At 34.5% G+C, this 19,324-nt stretch overlaps 7 protein-coding genes across 7 annotated transcripts; 3 read left to right on the top strand and 4 right to left on the bottom strand.

The window, feature by feature from the left end:
* Nucleotides 1-950: 950 nt before the first annotated feature.
* On the bottom strand, nucleotides 951-1,959 carry LOC146536272 (cytochrome c oxidase subunit 5B, mitochondrial-like). The gene is made up of 2 exons (XM_085189902.1): nucleotides 1,797-1,959; nucleotides 951-1,309 (listed from the first exon to the last, which is right to left on the bottom strand). Exons 1-2 carry the CDS (start codon nucleotides 1,957-1,959, stop codon nucleotides 1,134-1,136), a joined length of 339 nt encoding a protein of 112 aa, XP_085046028.1. The 3' UTR covers nucleotides 951-1,133.
* Nucleotides 1,960-2,742: 783 nt separating this feature from the next.
* On the top strand, nucleotides 2,743-3,618 carry LOC146536271 (cuticle protein-like). The gene is made up of 2 exons (XM_085189895.1): nucleotides 2,743-2,850; nucleotides 2,939-3,618. The coding sequence occupies exons 1-2, from the start codon at nucleotides 2,839-2,841 to the stop codon at nucleotides 3,524-3,526; spliced, it is 600 nt and encodes a 199-aa protein (XP_085046021.1). The 5' UTR covers nucleotides 2,743-2,838; the 3' UTR covers nucleotides 3,527-3,618.
* A 1,886-nt stretch (nucleotides 3,619-5,504) lies between these two features.
* On the bottom strand, nucleotides 5,505-6,626 carry LOC146536270 (cuticle protein-like). Its single transcript, XM_085189896.1, has 2 exons — nucleotides 6,535-6,626; nucleotides 5,505-6,111 (listed from the first exon to the last, which is right to left on the bottom strand). Exons 1-2 carry the CDS (start codon nucleotides 6,544-6,546, stop codon nucleotides 5,545-5,547), a joined length of 579 nt encoding a protein of 192 aa, XP_085046022.1. The 5' UTR covers nucleotides 6,547-6,626; the 3' UTR covers nucleotides 5,505-5,544.
* A 3,391-nt stretch (nucleotides 6,627-10,017) lies between these two features.
* LOC146536269 (larval cuticle protein A2B-like) lies at nucleotides 10,018-10,839 on the bottom strand. Its single transcript, XM_085189897.1, has 2 exons — nucleotides 10,749-10,839; nucleotides 10,018-10,578 (listed from the first exon to the last, which is right to left on the bottom strand). The coding sequence occupies exons 1-2, from the start codon at nucleotides 10,758-10,760 to the stop codon at nucleotides 10,066-10,068; spliced, it is 525 nt and encodes a 174-aa protein (XP_085046023.1). The 5' UTR covers nucleotides 10,761-10,839; the 3' UTR covers nucleotides 10,018-10,065.
* Nucleotides 10,840-12,439: 1,600 nt separating this feature from the next.
* Nucleotides 12,440-13,700, top strand: LOC146536268 (cuticle protein-like). The gene is made up of 2 exons (XM_085189894.1): nucleotides 12,440-12,545; nucleotides 13,013-13,700. Exons 1-2 carry the CDS (start codon nucleotides 12,534-12,536, stop codon nucleotides 13,628-13,630), a joined length of 630 nt encoding a protein of 209 aa, XP_085046020.1. The 5' UTR covers nucleotides 12,440-12,533; the 3' UTR covers nucleotides 13,631-13,700.
* A 190-nt stretch (nucleotides 13,701-13,890) lies between these two features.
* On the top strand, nucleotides 13,891-16,358 carry LOC146536267 (outer dynein arm-docking complex subunit 4-like). Its single transcript, XM_085189893.1, has one exon. The coding sequence runs from the start codon at nucleotides 13,891-13,893 to the stop codon at nucleotides 15,670-15,672; it is 1,782 nt and encodes a 593-aa protein (XP_085046019.1). The 3' UTR covers nucleotides 15,673-16,358.
* Nucleotides 16,274-18,481, bottom strand: LOC146536266 (larval cuticle protein A3A-like). The gene is made up of 2 exons (XM_085189900.1): nucleotides 18,349-18,481; nucleotides 16,274-16,778 (listed from the first exon to the last, which is right to left on the bottom strand). The coding sequence occupies exons 1-2, from the start codon at nucleotides 18,415-18,417 to the stop codon at nucleotides 16,368-16,370; spliced, it is 480 nt and encodes a 159-aa protein (XP_085046026.1). The 5' UTR covers nucleotides 18,418-18,481; the 3' UTR covers nucleotides 16,274-16,367.
* Nucleotides 18,482-19,324: the final 843 nt, after the last annotated feature.

Below are 19,324 nucleotides of genomic sequence, written 5' to 3'. Positions count from 1 at the left end.
GCATGTAACAAATAAAATATAAAATATTGACAAAAAATTCGTTATTTATACTTTTATTTAACCTGCAAAATATTATGATATACTATATAACTATAAATAATATATGTATCTAAATACAAAATTAACAACAATAATTCACATGCAAAAAAGTGCACTAAATTTCAAAGATAAAGATACACATGTAAAGCTTTGTAGTAAGTGGTAGAGTCAAGGTTAAGAAATGTAGGTCACACAGTAACAGGCGAAGCCGGTCTTTTTAAATCCCGAGAAGTCGATAATGGATATTTAATTTCTAACAATATATTTACTCACATAATTATAATTAAAAATGCTTATGACGCAGTGGCGCAGTGACTGTGAGAGCGCTGGTTGTGAATTCGATCCTCACCCAGAGTAATCATATTTAAAGAATTTTCTTTTCCTTGCTTTTGTAGATAAAACACGGTGTTTAGTTCCGCGCTGCCTTGCATAAACGAATAAATTTCAAAATTAAAAGAGTAAATTAAAGCATAATAATTCTTATGGAACTCAAAAGGAAGACGCATTGCAGGGATGGCATTGAAATTAAAAATGCGAGTTTGATAAAAACGTAAAAAATATTATTTTGTTTTATACATTGAACAAATAATAAATAAAATATTTTTACAATTTGGTTTTCATATTATTGACAATGTTTTCTCATCCAAAATATAAAAAAAGAGAGAGAAAAAGACTGACAATTTTTTATATTGCATTTTTACATACTAAGAAAAAAAAACAACATTTAAATGTACCTGCCAGTTATATATATATATATATATATATATATATATATATATATATATATATATATATATATATAATTATTTAAAATTGTTTAATTTAGACCTACACAGGGTTCTTTTAAAAATAAATTAAGTAAACTTTTTTTAGTATGAGGCCAGTCATGGCGCAGGGGCACAAACATGTAACTTCAAGCGCAACAGGTTGTGGATTCGATTTCCATCAAGGAAATGAAAAATTTAATATTTTCATTTTCTAATGTAACACTAAGTGTTAAGACTCACATTGCCTATCTTTCTATATGCAGGATACGGCGTGAAGCAGAAACAAACTTTGTTTAATTTTTTATATTTTTATTATTATGAAGATATTTAAAGCGGGGCAACAGGGCAGAGCTCGAACCAGTAGCCGCAGCCGCATCGCTTCGGCACGCCCATATGCAACCACATGTACTCTATGTGGTTTGTCTCTGGGAAACACACACACCCCACAAGTCGCTTGCAGAACGCGCTGGGTATCAGGTTAGGCCTTTCACAAGTGCCTGGACCTTTAGGAAATAAGATATAAATATTTGTATTCTGTTTTACATTTCTATATCTTAACTATTAATTAAATTAAACTTAGGAAATTGATTTTTATTCTAAATTAAATATTGGCTGAATTTAATTCAGCTTTGTTATTTATTACATAGGCAGCATTTGAAAATTTAAAAAAAAATCAAATGACATTTGTGTGAAGACGCTCCGTTCCCATTAAAATACTTCTAGTCCCCACTACTCGCTGAATTTTCGGGCCAATGCGTGAAAATATTAAATATTTCATTCCCCCAAGTGGGAATTGAACCCACGACGGTCGCGTTTACAGTCGCAAGTTTGTACCAGTGCCCCATGATGACATCAAAGTCACATATTTAATATGTATAATGTAATGATCTAATTCAAACATAATATATAAATAATTATTATTCAATTATATATATTTTATAAATTTTTTATTTTATAAATAAACATCTTAAAATTAGTATTTAAGTATACCTTTTTTAATACTCATCATGCGAAACGGATCGCAGTCACCAGCGAGGTGAGCGAGCATCTCCCGTTTCTCGATTCCTGTCAAATGGTCAAGAATGTCGTGGAAGGCTGCATATACTCTGGTGCCTATGCGACTTAACGGTTTTATGGACTTCAATGACCACATATGTATCACAACAGGCTGCAAAAGAATTAAGCCTAATTAATATAAAATTCTGTTAAATTATCTATAAATATAAAAAAAATACATACTTTCTTTTTATTTTAGTATTTCAATGTTTAGACGAATATTTTGCTAAATTATTTACAACAGCGATGATAAATATTTGTTTGACAGTAAAAAGTCCTAGCCATATAATATATTGTTTTTTATTACAAGTTTAAATAGAAATATTTAAATGAAAAAGTATTTTTAGGAAATGTTAACCTCCTTACGTACGAATTAATTAAAGTAATACTAAATACGTAATTATTACTTGTAATTATAATATATATCTGCAATATATAGAACAATTGAGATGACGTTAGTTGCCACGGTTAACATTCTCTCTGTGGGTTCTCTGTGATGTTTAATTATTAAAATATAATATTATTACGTCTACATGTATATTTAGTATCATGGAAACATTTTTGGAACCCAATTGGGGATTAGGGTTACATTAATCATGTATATTAAATATTAATTCGTTTAAATCGAAATCGAAAATCAAAGATCTCATTAATATTAAATAGTGTCAATTGAGGACACATTGACCAAAGACCTCTGGTTTCCATTGAAATGCAAGTGATCTTTATGCCAGATATCAATCATAGCCTATTCTTGATGGTCTGTAATACGAATAAATTGTATGAACTGCACTTTCGGCAAACAATAACCGGGCGACATTCATATTGAAAGTAACAGTATTATATTTCATGTGTGAGCGTAAAGGTATATTGCAACGCCTGAGGCGGACAGAAGGCGTATAAAAAGTCCGTCAGATTTCATTATGGCACATTCGAGTTGAGGTCTCCTCATAGTGAAGTCAAATTTTATCCCTTGAAAATGGCTTTTAAGGTATAATGCTTTTAATTTAAGATTAAAACTTATTTGATTATTGGAATTTATCTATATATATTTTAATTTTTATAATTATTGTTTACAGTTTGTCATTTTTGTGTGCGCTATAGCCGCAGCCCACGCTGGCTTGGTCTCTCCCATCTCTTACGCGGCGCATCCCGCGCCGGTCGCGTATGCTGCTGCCCCAGTGGTCCATGCAGCTCCAGTTGCATCATACGTCCACTCCGCCCCCGTGGCCTACTCCGCACCCTTCGCCAAAGTCGCCGCCGTGGCTCCTGTAGCCAAGGTAGCCGTTGAGGAGTACGACCCACATCCTCAGTACAGCTTCGCTTATGACGTACAAGATGGTCTCACTGGTGACTCCAAGAGCCAGCACGAATCTCGTGATGGTGACGTCGTCCACGGTTCCTACTCCGTTGTCGACCCTGACGGCATTAAGCGTACTGTCGAATACACTGCTGACCCACACAACGGTTTTAATGCTGTTGTACATAAAGAACCAGTAGCAATTAAGGCTGTAGCCCCCGTTGCTAAAGTAGCTGCTCCTCTAGCATACGCTGCTCCTCCAGTAGTCCACGCCGCACCAGTAGTTCACGCTGGCCCCGTGGTACACCATGCCCCAATAGTGCACGCTGCCCCCCTAAGCTACTCGGCGCCCCTATACCACCACTGAAATGATAATTCAAATATAAACTAGTCATCGAAAAGCAGAAACAGTTAATAATTTATTGTAGATATACGATTCTAATAAATGTATAAAATTAATTTTAACTATTTTATTTGCCTATCGAAAGCCTATCGACTATATTATACAATTTATTTACTGAATGAGATATTCTTATGTTAATGTAGTTGGTGTTATTAAATTGACTAAACTAAAATATAATTGTATTAGTAATATCAAGCGGTAACGAAGACCAAAAATGTTATGTTATTTTTTTTTTTTAATATAAAGTTTTTAATGCAATAGTTACCAGTTCGTCGTAAAGTAGCCAACAACGAGCCAAAGGAGGCTGAGCGTATTAAACTTAATATAAAACAATATTATAACGATTATAAATTATATTATGATTAAGCTCACATTGTTGAAAACCGAGAAACCGCCAAAGTATTGAGGCCGTCTTGGCGCAGCGGCACAAAGGTGTGACTGTAACGCGACGGTTGTGGATTCGATCCCCACTCGGAGAAGTGACATATTTATTTACGTTTATATATCCATCCGTTATCCAGGCAAAGCGCGGCGTTGAGTTCTGCCACTCAACACGCAATGCCTCTAGATTTTGGAAGAAAGTGGGGAACGGAGTATCTTAATACTAGGTTCCCTCTACGTACTCTGCTGTGTGCGGGATACGAAGTGAAGCTGATTTGATTTGATTTGCTGAAAACCACTTAAGAACATCCAAAGATCCTTTTGGTGGAGATGATAACCTTCACAGCGTACACTGTCATAGGCAATATAGAAATTATTACAATGCTAACGTTTAACTTACTATATACACTTATAATAATCAATAATTTATAAAAATTTTCATTAAAGATATTACCTTTTCTCATATGCCCGAAGCTTTTGCACAGGAAGCAGAACCAAGTCAGGTTCATAAACATCCTGAAATGAAAAAAATCCTACGTCTAAACTGTTGAGGTATCTTGATTAATTTCTTTATGTATGGGTTTGAAATATTTTACCCTATATGCTGTTCCCGTAAAAAGAGCGCTGACGCTTCCACCATGTATAAGTAAATACCGCAATTCCGATTCATTTTATTGTTTTGTATATTTTTTGTTATCTATCCTATTTATTATTAAAATGATCTTAATTCCACACATAATTGTGATTGGGGACGGAGTGTCTTAACACTGGGTTACCTCTTCCTATCTTGATATGTGCAGAGTAAAAGAATTATAGAACTTTCTTAACTTTACTTTCATTTTGGACATATTGTATGATATAACCTTCATATTTTTTATTAATACCATATTTAGCGTCATAATTATTAAGTAATCAAAAGTACGCCTCTAGGCATATTACCATAAAGTAGGTAAGTTTCGGTGGATATGTAGAATAAATTAATTTTATACTTTCTCATTTTGAGTTGTTCTATTTACGGAATATCTAATTTCAAACTATATATACATTTATATGTATATCCATACCTATATTATAAATTCGAAAATAACTCTGTCTGTCTGTCTGTCTGTCTGTCTTTTACGCAATCAGGGACAGACCGCTAATTTAATTGTGATAAAATACTCATATAGAGATACTTGAGGGTCTCGGGATGAACATAGGATACTTTTTTTTCTCATATTTGCAATATTTTCGATATATACCAATATATTAAAATATTTATTGATTTGACATACAATTTATTCCGCCATGTTAATAACAACCGTCGTTGCTAAGCAACGATTTGCAAAGTTTGTTGTTAGAAAACGTCACCTAAAATGAGCTTGCTTAACGCATTTCTCTATTGAAAACTGAAAATAATTTCATAAATATATTTAACAAATATTCTTATAGTGCAAGTGGGCGTAGCGCGGGTCCACTATTATATTCTTATGCATTTGTATATTTTTGTGAAATGAGGGAATTAAAGAGAATATATTGTACTTAATTTCTAATGCGGTGGATAATAAATAATATGCATATATTTTTAAATAAATATGTTTATTTTAAAATTAATAATGAACTCAATGGTGGTAGATGGGGGCAGAGTAGGCAAGTGGCGCATGGACTAATGGGGCAGAGTGCACAACTGGGGCAGCTGCGTATGCCAAGGGGGCGGAGTGGACTACGGGGGCGGCGTGGACGACTGGGGCAGCGTAGGAGACGGCGGCGACCTTAGCGACGGGAGCGGCGTAAGCTACGGGTGCTACCACTTTAGCAACAACCTTTACACCGGCTTCTTTGCGTACAACCGCGTTGAATCCATTGTGGGGATCGGCAGAGTAGTCAACGATGCGCTTGGAACCGTCAGGTTCAACAAGAGAGTAGGAGCCCTGTACTACATCTCCGTCGCGGGACTCATGCTGGCTCTTAGAGTCTCCGCTGACGGAGTCCTGAACGTCGTAAGCGAAGCTGTATTTGGGGTGGGCGTCGTATTCCTCAATTTTGGCCACTGGAGCGGCGTAGGCAAGCTTGGCGACAGGCGCGGCGTACGCCACGGGGGCGGCGTGGTATGCCGGGGCTGAGTAGACCACGGGAGCCGGAACGAGACCAGCGCTGGCGGCCGCCACGAAACATGTGAGTACTATGAACTGTTGATAGAAGGAATAATACATTAATGATTATACAATTAGCGACTGTCTGATAAAATTTAAAAAATAGTTAGCTAATATTTTGCGTTACACTCTATATAATTTTTACACGTTTTAAGACATAAATAAAATCAATTTCACGTTGTATCCCGCACATAGCAGGATAGGCAAAAGGAAAGTGTTAAGACACTCCATTCCCAACTTTCTGCCGAATTTTACTACTTTTTTATTACTTTTTTATTTTCCTTACACTACCAAAACGAAGAAGTGAAAATATAAATTTAAATAATTATTTCATTTCCTCGAGTGGAGATCGAACCCACAACCGGTCACGTTTACAGTCACACACTTGTACTGAGCCACGACTGCCCTCAAGACATGATGAAAAAAGCACTTAAAAGTAACTAATATTATTTTGCACACCTTGAAAGCCATTATGCCTGATTGAGATCACTTGATATAATGATACAAGTTTACTTTCAGCCTGTGGTTTTATACTACTTAGTAGATGCCTTAGGCGAAGCGGTGGACCAAAAGATATGAATACATGCGGAATGCTTTATCAAATTAAACTTGAAAATGACCTTATAAATATAGTTTTATTGAATTGTTATTTTAAAATTTAAATACTCAATTATATTTAAAAACATTAAAGTAATAATAATAATAATATATTTGACATAATTAAATATAATATTACTAGTGGGCCTGGACGCGGCTACGCTCGCGAAAATATAAGCCAAAATAATTAAAATAAGTAAAAAAAAAAAATAAGTGGAGATTTATTATTAGAAAAAATATCTGAGTAACCGAAATGAACAAACAAAAGAAGTAAAAGTAACTAAAGGAAATTCTTAATATTAGAAAAAGTACCTAAAGTTTGCCGTGCGCGCGTACTAAACATTTTTCTATATTAAATAATTATTAATTTTTGCGAACAATATTAAATAAAATCTCAAATGATTAAAATTACGATATTTTAAGTGTATAACATCGGTATAGATAACGGAACTGAGATAAATTAATTATAAGCAGCAAATAATTACATACAAATTAACAGTAATTCGAAAATATATAAAAATTTACAAAACCATCAAAGTCATCTGCCCGTTCGCGTCGATCATACTATACCACTCGTAGGCTAGGTCATTTGGTATCAGTGACAACTCCTTAATTATTTATTGGAATGTTAAACAGTAAACTATAATTTCCATCTAGATGAAATGCTAAAAGTGACTATTATATTTATTTTCATAAGGATGAATATCAAATTATAGAAATCATCTAATTTTTGTTAATGTATACAAATCTATATCGGCGCGCGCCATATATGCATTAAGCAAACTCATTTTGGGTGACGTTTTCTTAAAACAACAAACTTTGCAAATCGTTGCTTAGCAACGGCGGTTGTTATAAACATGGCGGAATAAATTGCATGTCAAATTAATAAGTATTTTAATATATTGATATATATCGAAAATATTACAAATATGAGAAAAATAAGTATCCTATGTTCATCCCGAGACCCTCAAGTATCTCTATATGTGTATTTTATCACAATAGAATTAGCGGTTTGGCCCTGATTGCGTTGCCCTGAAAGACAGACAGACAGACAGACAGACAGACAGAGTTACTTTCGAATTTATAATATAGGTATGGATAAAATTAAATAATTCCCTGAATATTATGAGTATCGGAGAAAGAGCGTCCTTTAGTAAGTCAAAGTGTTTAGTAGAGTGTAAACTAATATAGAAAAATGTAATTAATACAGATAAAAATGCTTTTATAGATTTATTTTCGTATAATTTATTATATTATATAATCTATTTTTAAAGGAGGTGTAAATTATTAGGTGGTGATTTCTTACTTGATTATAGACTGGATACTAGGTGGTCTTTGTGTAACAGTGTAGAATAGAAATGACACGAATAAATATCTTTTATTTATTTGAAACTAGCGGCCCGCTCGCGGTTTCACCCGCGTGAACTATGTTATTATTAATTTTTGTCTCCATGACTACGTCCTAGTGACGTCTATGCAAAATTTGAGACCCCTAGCATTTGTAGTAACGAAGTTTCATACAAACTTTCAACCTCAAAAACAACCCCTTAGAAGTCGAATATTGCAAATTCCCGTCTTAGCGAGCACCTACGTCCTATAAGTAACTCCTATGCAAAATTTGAGATTCCTAGCACATGTAGTTTCTGAGATTTCGTGATGAGTGAGTGACCTTTCGATTTAAAATATATATATTAACAATGTCTTGTAATTTAATTTGTTTGTATAATAATCGCAAATGAGCCCCGCCACTCAACACGTAGTGCCTCCAGTATTCGGCGGAATGTGGGGTACGGCAGTGTATTAAAGGGAACCGAGTGTCTTAAAAGTAGCTTCAGTAGTATATATACCTACCTACATCACATGAGTTGCGAAAAATCCTATAATGTGTACCTTTAATATTATTCCCCAAACATAGCTGTCAAATCGTGTATTTTTAAAGTGCTTTCTGTCATTTTAATATATAGTTTCTTCGTATCACTAATTAATTATCATTGCAATGCGTCTCCCATGGAACTCGAACGTTTTTTTGGTAATTTTGTGTTTTCCTATTTGTGTCATATATTCCTATTGTGCAAATTTATATTTTAAATACAATTTGTTTCTAGTATCAATATCTTTTTAATTCCAAATAATAAGTTCTTGCGTAGAACTTTGGTCTGAGATTTTTAATTTAATTTTTATACAATTTTTTAATAAAAAATTTTCATTAAGTGGTTTATAAAATAATATAGGACATTTATCTTTTAATAATATTGTACTACGCATGTATTGTCTTCAAATAAAATCAAAATTATTTTCTCTATAACCATATACCAAACATTAAAATCGAATACTACCGCTAACATAAATTAATAAACGTGTGTTAAAAAAAAATACTTCATTAATTTTACGAAAAGCGAGTTTGAAATGTGGGAGCTTTTTATTTATGTTACATGCAAATATGGGTCATAAATAAAGCCAAGATTTTGATACATGCTTAACATATACAGTAAAAAAAAAAATTAAATCAAATTTAATCAGCTTCACGCTTTATCCCGCACAAAGCAGGGTAGACGTAGTGTTAAGAAACTTTGTTTCCCTCATTCCGCCGAATACAGGAGGCACTGAGTGTTATGTGGCGGAAATTAAGGCCGCGCTTTGCCTCGACATCACAGCGAACTCGAGTGCTCATACCTCATAAGATCTATGCAGCAATATATAACATAAAAACTGGACAAGCGCGAGTCGGTCCCGCACACCAAGGGTCCCGTACAAAAAATGGGAGTCTCGAGTTTTTTCTAAAATTCAAGCTTAGCTTAACCAGACTTAGACTAGCGGCTTCAATACCAAATTTTACCCCCCTTTTAATGCTATTATTTTCTAGAATTTAACTACAAATGTAAAGTTTCCATTTTTTTCCTAAACTAATACCTATAGATACTAGCAGTCAAATTTCATAATTCTAGGTCAGCCAAGTAAGTGTTATAACTTATTTAAAAAAGGCTGATATATTATTTAAGCTTTTATTTTTTAATTTCAAATGATCTAATAAGTGCAATTTCTTAATATTCAAGTTAAGTTAAGACAAAATAATTTGTTAAGCCACCAATTATATTTTCTCCACTTGAATATGAAGAAATTAGAAATTAATTACTATTCAAATATGATAATAATAGTAACTGATACAAATGAAAATATAAATGCGAAGCTAAGCTTCTAAAAACAGTTCATATTATCTTCAAGATTTTTGAGCAAAAGTATTCTACCTTTATTAGTAAAAAGAAACATAGATTAAAATAATGAGTCATATGCTAATCAAAGGTGCTTCAGTCTGTCATAGTCTGACATAAAAAAAGAAATCACAAGTATGGTAATAAATATTTTATTAATCTATACAACAATGTGTACTTTTCCTTAATGGTGGTAGAATGAGGAGTAGGCAACCGGCGCGTGCACTAAAGGAGCAGAGTGCAGGACGGGGGCAGCTGCGTAAGCTACTGGGGCAGCGTGGACGGCGGCGTGGACGACAGGGGCGGCATAGGCCAGAGGTGCAGCGACCTTGGCGACAACGGGGGCGACCACCTTAACACCAACCTCCTTGCGCACGACCGCGTTGAAGCCATTGTGAGGATCAGCAGAGTAGTCCACGATGCGCTTGGAACCGTCAGGTTCGACAACTGAGTAGGAGCCTTGTACTACATCTCCGTCGCGGGATTCGTGCTGGCTCTTGGAGTCTCCACTGACGGAGTCCTGAACGTCGTAGGCAAAGCTGTATTTGGGATGGGCGTCGTATTCCTCAATTTTGGCGATAGGAGCTGCAGCATATGCCAAGGGAGCGGCGTGATAAGCCGGAGCAGAATAAACGACGGGCGCCGCCGGAATCAGACCGGCGCTGGCAGCAGCCACGAAGCAAGCGAGCACGACGAACTGTTGATAAATTAATTAATAGGAGTTAATTTCATATTTTATTTAAAATTTTGTAAAACTTACGATTTTTACATATTTTTTAAATAAAGCTACATAAATAAGTTTATTAAATTTCTATTTTATATTAAAATATTAGAATTTATTTTAAACAATTTATGAATATTAGATACCTTGAAAGCCATTTCGTCCAATTGAGATGTATTGATTAAATGATATAGCTGGACGGCTGCGTGCAGATTTTATACGCAAAAATAACGCCGGAGGCGTGCTCTAATTAACACGTTATCATTTCTTTAAATATTGTTTATTCTAATAATAATTTTGAAAGAAAGCTGATTATTTTTTTTTTATATTGCAAAATGTATGTACATAATATTTTTTATAAATATTGTAAAATTCAAAGAAAAAATATTTGTCTGGAATTGCCATCACTAATCAGAGAATACTCTTATGCTACTTTATCAAGACTAATAGCAAATGCATAATAAAATTAAAATTAGAAATTTAAGCGAAAACAGAAGTTAAATGAAGTTTGTTCAAATGAATGAATAAATAAATAAATCGTTGGAAGCTTTGATTGGTTAAATAACGGGCCCCGACTATCAATCCTGTTTAAAGCCTTTTCCTTAGTATGCCATATTCTTGTGAAGTTTGGCGATCTTAGTAGCGACTTTTAATACCGTGTTAATAAGGAACGAGAACTCTTATTAAACTATTGACGTATTTTTTTTGGAAAAGGAAATTTATATGGTGGCAGTTATAATGGATAAATAAAAATAATTGAAAATTAAGACAGTCGTGGCGCAGTGGAGCAACCTCTAATTGCAAAACGCGATGGTTGTAACTTCATGGAGGAATAATATGAACTTTAGAATCCTATATAGAAAGTATTCTGTAACTATTGAAATTTATTTATTTTGTTCGTATTTGTACTTCCTTCCTCTCTAATTTATTTCATATTGTACGAGAAAAGAGAGAGATAGAGACCATTGAAGAATTACGAGAATATGTACTAAAATATACTTTAATTGTAGCAAGATATTTCTTTGTTAAATGTTTTGAACATGTTTACATTAAAAGAAAACGAAAATTGACTTCAAAACTGTACTTACATCTCGTAAATATACTTACACAAAAACTTACTTTTAACAGTTTGGAATTATTATAATTGTTTTAAATTTGATGTACTATGTAGTTCTCATGGCAAAAGATATCTGAGAATTGTTTTTGATAACGATATTAAAACTTCATATCCGTTACAGGCAAAAAAATAAGACGCCGATGTTTCCAATGTATTTATTTATTTATGTTTAATTTAATGAGACATAAATTAAACAATCAGAATTCCGTAGACGAACGCAGGTTACCGACATAGTTCTCAAAATCTGCAAGCTAAAGTGGCAATGGGCAGGCCATATTGTCAGGAGGACCGACAACCGATGGAGAAAAAAGGTCCTCGAATGGCGACCACGTCTACGCAAAAGGAGTACAGGCCGCCCTCCAACCAGGTGGACCGACGACCTCATAAAAACAGCGGGAACCCGCTGGATTCAAAGGGCGCAGGATCGGACGGAGTGGCGAGCATTGGGGGAGGCCAATGTCCAGCAGTGGACCTTAAAAGGTTGATGGATGGAAATAAAAAATATGGTTAATATAACTACATATAATAACAACTATTTATAATTATGTTTATAATTTATGTCAATACATCCTGGAAAGAAACAAAAGTTATGTTAAAATTTCATAACATTTGGCCTAAAGTCAAGAACACTGAATTTTCCGCCATTGACAAATTGCCGCTCATTTTCAATTGCGCGCACATCCATAGTGATGCGCCGACATAATACTAAACGCGAACTTGGCCCGGTGTCACAACCCGCCTCGCTATATATACCACGGTTAACTCTTCTGGAGCATAGTCACTCTTGGCTTCATCATCAACTCATCAAACAACAATGGCCTTTAAGGTAAAATATAATATAAACAATTATTACTTTTTTCGACTTTACAATCGATATCGTTAAAGATTTTTTTATTAAAATTAAAAAAAAAACTACATTTTTATTGTTTAATAAATTTGAAAACTGATATTATAATCATAAATAGAATCTATAATATCATATTTACAAAATTTTGAAAATGCTTCTTCATAAACAACTTTTAATATAATGCTTTTAACATATAAATTAAATCAGTACTACAGTTAAACTAATTATGATGCAGGAGACGACATACGTCCGTCCTTGACAACTATTTACACGCCTTCTTAGTAATTTCCCCGTGGTCGTTTTACGCAATCGCTCTAGTGCCATCCTCATGAAACTGTGTCACTATTTCAAGTACGGTGCCTATGATAAGCGAGTTACCATTATTTGTTCTTAATGTCATCTCTGAAGTCATATATTTTTTTAAAATTATTTATTATATATTTCAGATCGTGATCTTCTCCTGCCTCGTGGCTTTGGCCCGCGCCAGTGCATCTGTCGCAGTAGCCGCACCACTTGCAGCGGCTCCTGTTGTCGCAGCACCAGCAGTTGCAGCCAGACTCGAAGAATTCGATCCTCTTCCGCAGTACAGATTTGGATACAACGTTGCCGATGCACTCACTGGCGATTACAAGAGTCAACAAGAACAACGTGATGGTGACTTAGTACAAGGATCCTATTCGCTCGTGGACCCTGATGGCACACGCCGCATTGTTGATTATTCCGCTGACTCCGTTAACGGATTCAATGCGGTCGTGCGCAAAGAACCTTTAGTAGCCGCTGCTCCAGCCGTCGTTGCCGAGCCTGCCGTGGTACCAGCTCGTATTGCCGCTGCTCCAGTAGCTGCAGCCCCTCTTGCTGCCGCCCCCGTCTTTGCCGCCCCAGTAGCCAAATACACAGCTGCATACTCCGCCCCATTGGCTTACCCAGCATACAGTGCCCCAGTAGCAAAAGTAGCGGCATACAGCGCACCATTCGCTTACTCTGCTCCTGTTGCCAGATATGCTGCATACTCTTCACCTTTGATAGCTGGCAGATACGCAGCAGCTCCAGTGGTAGCTGTCTAAGTATTTGCTGTACATAATTTTGACTGATTTCTCTCTTAATTTGGCCAATAAATTTTTTATTTGTGACAAATTTACTGTGTTTGATTTAACATTATAATGAAACTGCCAATTATATACAACTCAAAATAAAATAATCTTTTATGTCCATAATTTAACACTGGTATATAATCTGTATCAAAATGTCAAGTGTTAGAATAGAATTTCATGAAAATTATACTTTTTGACATATATTCTTAGCAATAACTAAATAAATATTTACGATGGAGGAAAAACCAATGTATGGTGCTTTAACCGTGTATCGCGAAAGAGGAGCATATTTGCGACGACTCGAACAATTCGAAAAAGCAAAAGCTTCTTATGATGAGGCGTTCAGAAATACACAAGATGATGTACGTACACTCACAGGTCGAAGTCAAGTTTGTGCAGATGCAGTGCAACCGATTCAAGCATACTCTGATGCAGAACTTGCTCTTATATTAGAACCTGGTAATATGAACGCCCGAAACATGCAAGCTCGTGCTATGTACACCATGTCCGATTTTGAAAAGTCCGTTGTAATGAATTATAGGGGAGCTAGACATCGACATCAGCCTCCTTACTTTGTGGAAGGCGTAAATCAAGGAATCGAAACAATCCAAGACTGTATTGGAGTTAATGCAGGTAATGTCATGGTAGAATTTCTACCTTTAATAAAACGTAATGAAAAAGATCGAGTTGATGAGGACGAACCACAAAAACAACAGCATGTATCTAGAATACCGAAACCGATGAAAAAACGAAAGCTCACGCAAATGGAAGCTCGTAAGCATCTTACTTTAGCGCGTGTGTTAGCTATGAAATATTTAGGGCCCATGGCATATGATAAGTTTTTCTTACAGGAGCTTATGGAAGATCAACGACTTAAGTCTGCCAATGCAAGGGGAAGTATAGAATTGAAATCTTATGTTAAAGAAGTATTAAGATCTCTTACTGAGAGGCAAGATATGTTGCGGGCACAAAGACCATATTATACAGTAAAACTTGCTGAAAAGGCGGAGTCGAAACATCAAAATAAATATAAAGAAAATGTTTTAATAAAAGAACGTGAAATCGGTGCACGGACAGCTGAAAGGCTTTTGAAACAAATAGAAAAAAGCTTACGTGCAAGTCGTGTTATGGATTTAATAGCACAAGCAGAGCGAATGCAACAATTTTTGGATGGTAAAACACCGAGAACATTACCAGACAAAGAAGTATACACAGATCGCTTATATCGCGCCGTCGGAGAGGCATATCTGTTACAACATCGTCTGTCATACACTCTAAGCGAGCGTGGAAACCGACGCCGTATTGCTTTCTTGATGGGCCTGCCTGTCGGCAGACCTACATCGTTTGATTCTGTTATGGCTAACTATCCTTATAAATTCATTGATATAAAACAAGCAACTGCAAAAGTTATTGCTGTATTAGAAATGTGTGAAAATTCAACAATGAAATGTTGGCTAATGTATGAGATTTCTCGTCTATTGTGCACCCAGAAAAATTACGCACTTGCTAAGTATTATGCTAAACGATGTCAACGGGAAGCGCAAGAAATAAGCAATGTTACGTGGTGGTTAAATGGGTGCTTCGTCCTTATGAGTGGTGATATGCAACAAGGCAATTCTAACGAAGTTCGTGTTCAAGTTGAAGAAGCTTATGAATATTCAAAGAAATTACAAGATCCAGAACGTGTCCAAGCCTTCTTAAGTAAATGTGCAGAAATGGCGACAGAAACAGTGACCGCAGACGAAAGAAAAGCTATAGTACAGCGAGAAAAACAAATTTTAGCTGTTATGGATGAAAGCCAGCGCATTGAAACGCAAGTATTGTTCAAAAGGATGTCCATCGTACCGCCTGGAAGGCGTTTTTCAGTTTTGCCTCGTAAAGCTGAAGCAGGCGAGAAACCAGCAGAACGTAAGCGTCGACTTCAAAGAGGTTTATCAGTTATTCCTGGTCCAGAACGGGCTCTACCACCCCCACCCAAGTCTGACACTCTTGGATTCCAAGTTTTTGACATTTAATTTTGTTTTCATAATGTAAATTCTTTTATATTTTTTATGAGGTTTGCCAAAATTGTGTTGAAAAGAGATTTGTTTGCAATAAAAGCTACGACTCATTTCTTTTTTATTTTCTTTAATATTATTTATTTTATGTATCTCTTGAGATTATCTTTGAAACACTTATCAGGTTCAGGATCGCGCTACACCCTGTATTTATATAAATATTTCTATAAATATAATTCGAACACACGGCCGTCGCCTTCGGTAGACGCGTTTCATTTACATCATCATAATAATATTATTTGTAAATGCAAAAATATTTGAATTTTCAAACCTAACTGATTTTATTATTTATGTCTAATTATTCTTGAAAGTAATAGTTTTCTCTTTAGCCAAGAAGATTTTTATTTTAAATGAAATAATATATTTATGGTTATATTAATTCTGCTTGACATGAAAAATATATGCAAATGTACTATTAGAAACTCAAAACAGAATTTTCCGTAATTATGCAGAGACAGAAAAAAGGATAAAAAGGGATGTTACTTTTTATCGTCATATTGTGGAAGTTAGACATACAAATAAAATGGTAAGTTGCGCACAACAATTCACAAAGAAAATCTATATGAAATCATTCATTTAATAACATAAATAACAATTATAAAAAGCCTTATTTTTTAATAGGTATATACATCAACACAACAAAATTGTAGTAATTAATACACGTAGTATGGTAATCTTGGCGCTAAGATGGGTGCAGGTGCTGGTGCAAAGATGGGTGCCCTAGCAACGACTGGGGCCACAGGGGCTACGACGGGAGCCGGAGCGATGACCTTAGCAGGAGCAGCTAATACAAGGGGTTCGCGACGGACAACAGCGTTGAATCCGTTAAGAGGGTCAGCGGAGTAGTCCACAATCCTTCTGGTACCGTCAGGGTCTACAACGCTGTAGGACCCTGTGACGATATCGCCATTCCTGTGTTCCTGGTGGCCCTTGTAATCACCGGTTAAGGCATCTTGAACGTCGTAGCCATAGGAGTACTGAGGGAGAGGATCAACGCGGGCGACTGGTACTGGTGCTACGATGCTAGCGGAGGCTACGCCTACCATGCAGATGAATACTACAATCTGAAAGAAAATATATATATTGCTTTATAAATATACTTATATACATGTCTGTAACAAAGGCTATTTAATTATTATATTCAAATGTAATAACAGAACTTTGAGTATTCGGTATATAATTGTTTCAATAGAGTTTTAAATAATTTCTCTTAATATTATTCTAAAATTGTATTTATGTATGTTTATATTATTAGTATGTATATTTTGTTCTTATTAATTTATTTAATAGGTTTAGTAGAAATAATTTAATTTAATTATTTATATATTAAAACATTTTAAATTTGCACTAGCCCGTATCTCTTAATTTCTTTCTTCAAAGGTTGTCTGTTAGAGATTGCTATCAACAATAAGACCGCCTTTGCACGCTCTGGATTTATCTTAAGATTGACCTTTATTGTCCTCTGTATCAGCTTTGTGTGCAATAAAGTCTTTCTATCTATCTATCTATCTATCTATCTATCTAAAATATTAATATATAATATGGATGAGAATTGAATGTCGTCGGTACTATCCATCACAATGCTACCAGTAATGTAATGAACCATAAGCGATCGGTTGCGCAACGCGAGAACACGAATTGATATGCACGGATTGTACACCGCACTGAATACATGCGCTCGTTGCGACATGTTCCCGTTCAAAAGAAAGGGTAACTTTTCGTAATTTTATACATCGGGAATATTAATAGCTCTGTTTACAGGAAGTAATAGATAATTGTTTTCTTTGATTTATATTATTTTAGATATGGTGTGTGAATTTTAATTGAATGTCACTTTCCAATTCGTAATAGTAGTGTAAAGACTTTAGTTTGCTTCTTACAGACATTAAGATTTATTGTTATAAAAAACTAATGCGATATTTTTTTACAATTTCATAATTTTATTCACGTCCTGTCTCAACTTGCTCCATAAATGGTCCCAAAGCAATTATACGTATGAAATGAAATTTATACTAAAAAGTCATAAATCTTTGCTAATAAGCTTTGCACAACTCTTATATACAATAGTAAACATGTTTAAAACAAAATGAATGTGTAGGACGCCTATTCAAATTAAATTTGAAATAAAGAATTACATGCTATATATAATAATTAAATAGATCATTAGAAATTAAAAGTATTTAGTAATAATATTTGAAGAGGAAAGTACAGTGTCGCAAATCGTCCAGAAACGGTTCGTTGGTCAATTGAACCTGACCGTAAGGTACTATACGAGATCAAAGGCGATGATAGATGATAACACATGTTGTAGCACTATTCTTGGCCGAGGTCATTATTTTTTCGACCAGTTAATATTTAACTTAAGACGCTATGGCTAAGTTTTAAATAAAAAGATTAAAAATATTTTATAACAAAAAACCATTTGAAAGATAATTTAAAAATAATTATAGTCAATTATAGGGTTTTCTACAATGAAACTATTTTTTTATTCAATATTTTACATATTATATGATAAAATTATATAAATAAAGTTTATATATAAACTATTGAAAATCATGTGTCAAAAAATTATTATATTGATATTATTATAATTAATTATAAAAAAAATATATATAAGAATAAATAATTTCTCACCTTGCTGTTCATGGTTGGTTGTTTAGGGGTGTGCAGCGTACAAATCGAACTGTGCCTACCCTGGGACATCACCACGTTATATATACAGCGCTGCGTAACCTGGGACGTGAGCACAATACAGGTGGACTCATTGAAGAAAGTTACACCTGCAACACGCTGTTACGCTTTATAATATACTTTCTTCATATAGAGCACGCATGGCTTGAATATATGTATGTATGTCTACTGAATCAGCTGATTGCCGAAAATACCATTCATTTGTTGGAATACTAATTGCCTTAAGTATAGATTTTATTTTACAAGAATAATTGTTCGTTCAAATAAAATTTAATTAAATTAAATTGTAAAAAAATTAAAAAAGTGTCAAGTGCGAGTTAAAATCGTCTTGAAAAAAAGATATGGCGATTTCTATCAGAAAAAACGCGTATTTCAACATTATAAAGGGAATCAAAATTAATACGATACTTCCGGTTGACCTATAGTTGACAGGTTAAGTCCTAAAAATAATAGCATTATCTTCCTTTATAAGGAGATACCAAATATGGTATTAAAGCCGCTAGTTCAAGCGATGAAAGTATTGATGTGCATATTCTAATACAGCACCACAGAAATAAGTTTATTCACTTTTTCCCGACTGCTAAGGAAGGGTTATTATATATGCAGAAATTAGTACGGAACACTAGGTTGACCGGTTTTTTCCTATAATAAACGCCATCTAAATGTCATCAAGAAGTATATAGTGCATATCAGCAGTGCTAGATTTTCTCTGCGAAATGCGGGATTTTAATATTTTAAGTAAAAAAGTGTCTCCCTCTCGTTTTTCGCTTGCAATAGTGATAGATATCCCTATAAAATGTTTTTTTATTAGAAATTTCTATTTTATTTCACGAACAAACGATATTGTTTTGGTTTACCATATGTAAGGCAGTCTTCAGAATAACTAACTATATGTTACTTACGAATATATTTATTAACA

Source organism: Heliconius melpomene, chromosome 9, assembly GCF_056956725.1.
Source record: "Heliconius melpomene rosina isolate 202511_hmr_F chromosome 9, ASM5695672v1, whole genome shotgun sequence".
NCBI classification, from domain to species: domain Eukaryota; kingdom Metazoa; phylum Arthropoda; class Insecta; order Lepidoptera; family Nymphalidae; genus Heliconius; species Heliconius melpomene.
The sequence above is the reverse complement of the archived record's forward strand: the minus strand, read 5'-3'. Positions and strand labels throughout refer to the sequence as shown.

What these genes read in the sequence shown, in the direction of transcription:
- LOC146536272 (XM_085189902.1), bottom strand. Translation starts at nt 1,959, where the DNA reads ATGTGGTCATTGAAGTCCATAAAACCGTTAAGTCGCATAGGCACCAGA. An exon ending in CATGATGAGTATTAAAAAAG is followed by an intron (nt 1,310 to 1,796) that starts GTATACTTAAAT and finishes TATTTCCTAAAG; the next exon opens with GTCCAGGCACTTGTGAAAGG.
- LOC146536267 (XM_085189893.1), top strand. Translation starts at nt 13,891, where the DNA reads ATGGAGGAAAAACCAATGTATGGTGCTTTAACCGTGTATCGCGAAAGA.
- LOC146536266 (XM_085189900.1), bottom strand. Translation starts at nt 18,417, where the DNA reads ATGTCCCAGGGTAGGCACAGTTCGATTTGTACGCTGCACACCCCTAAA. An exon ending in AACCAACCATGAACAGCAAG is followed by an intron (nt 16,779 to 18,348) that starts GTGAGAAATTAT and finishes ATTTTCTTTCAG; the next exon opens with ATTGTAGTATTCATCTGCAT.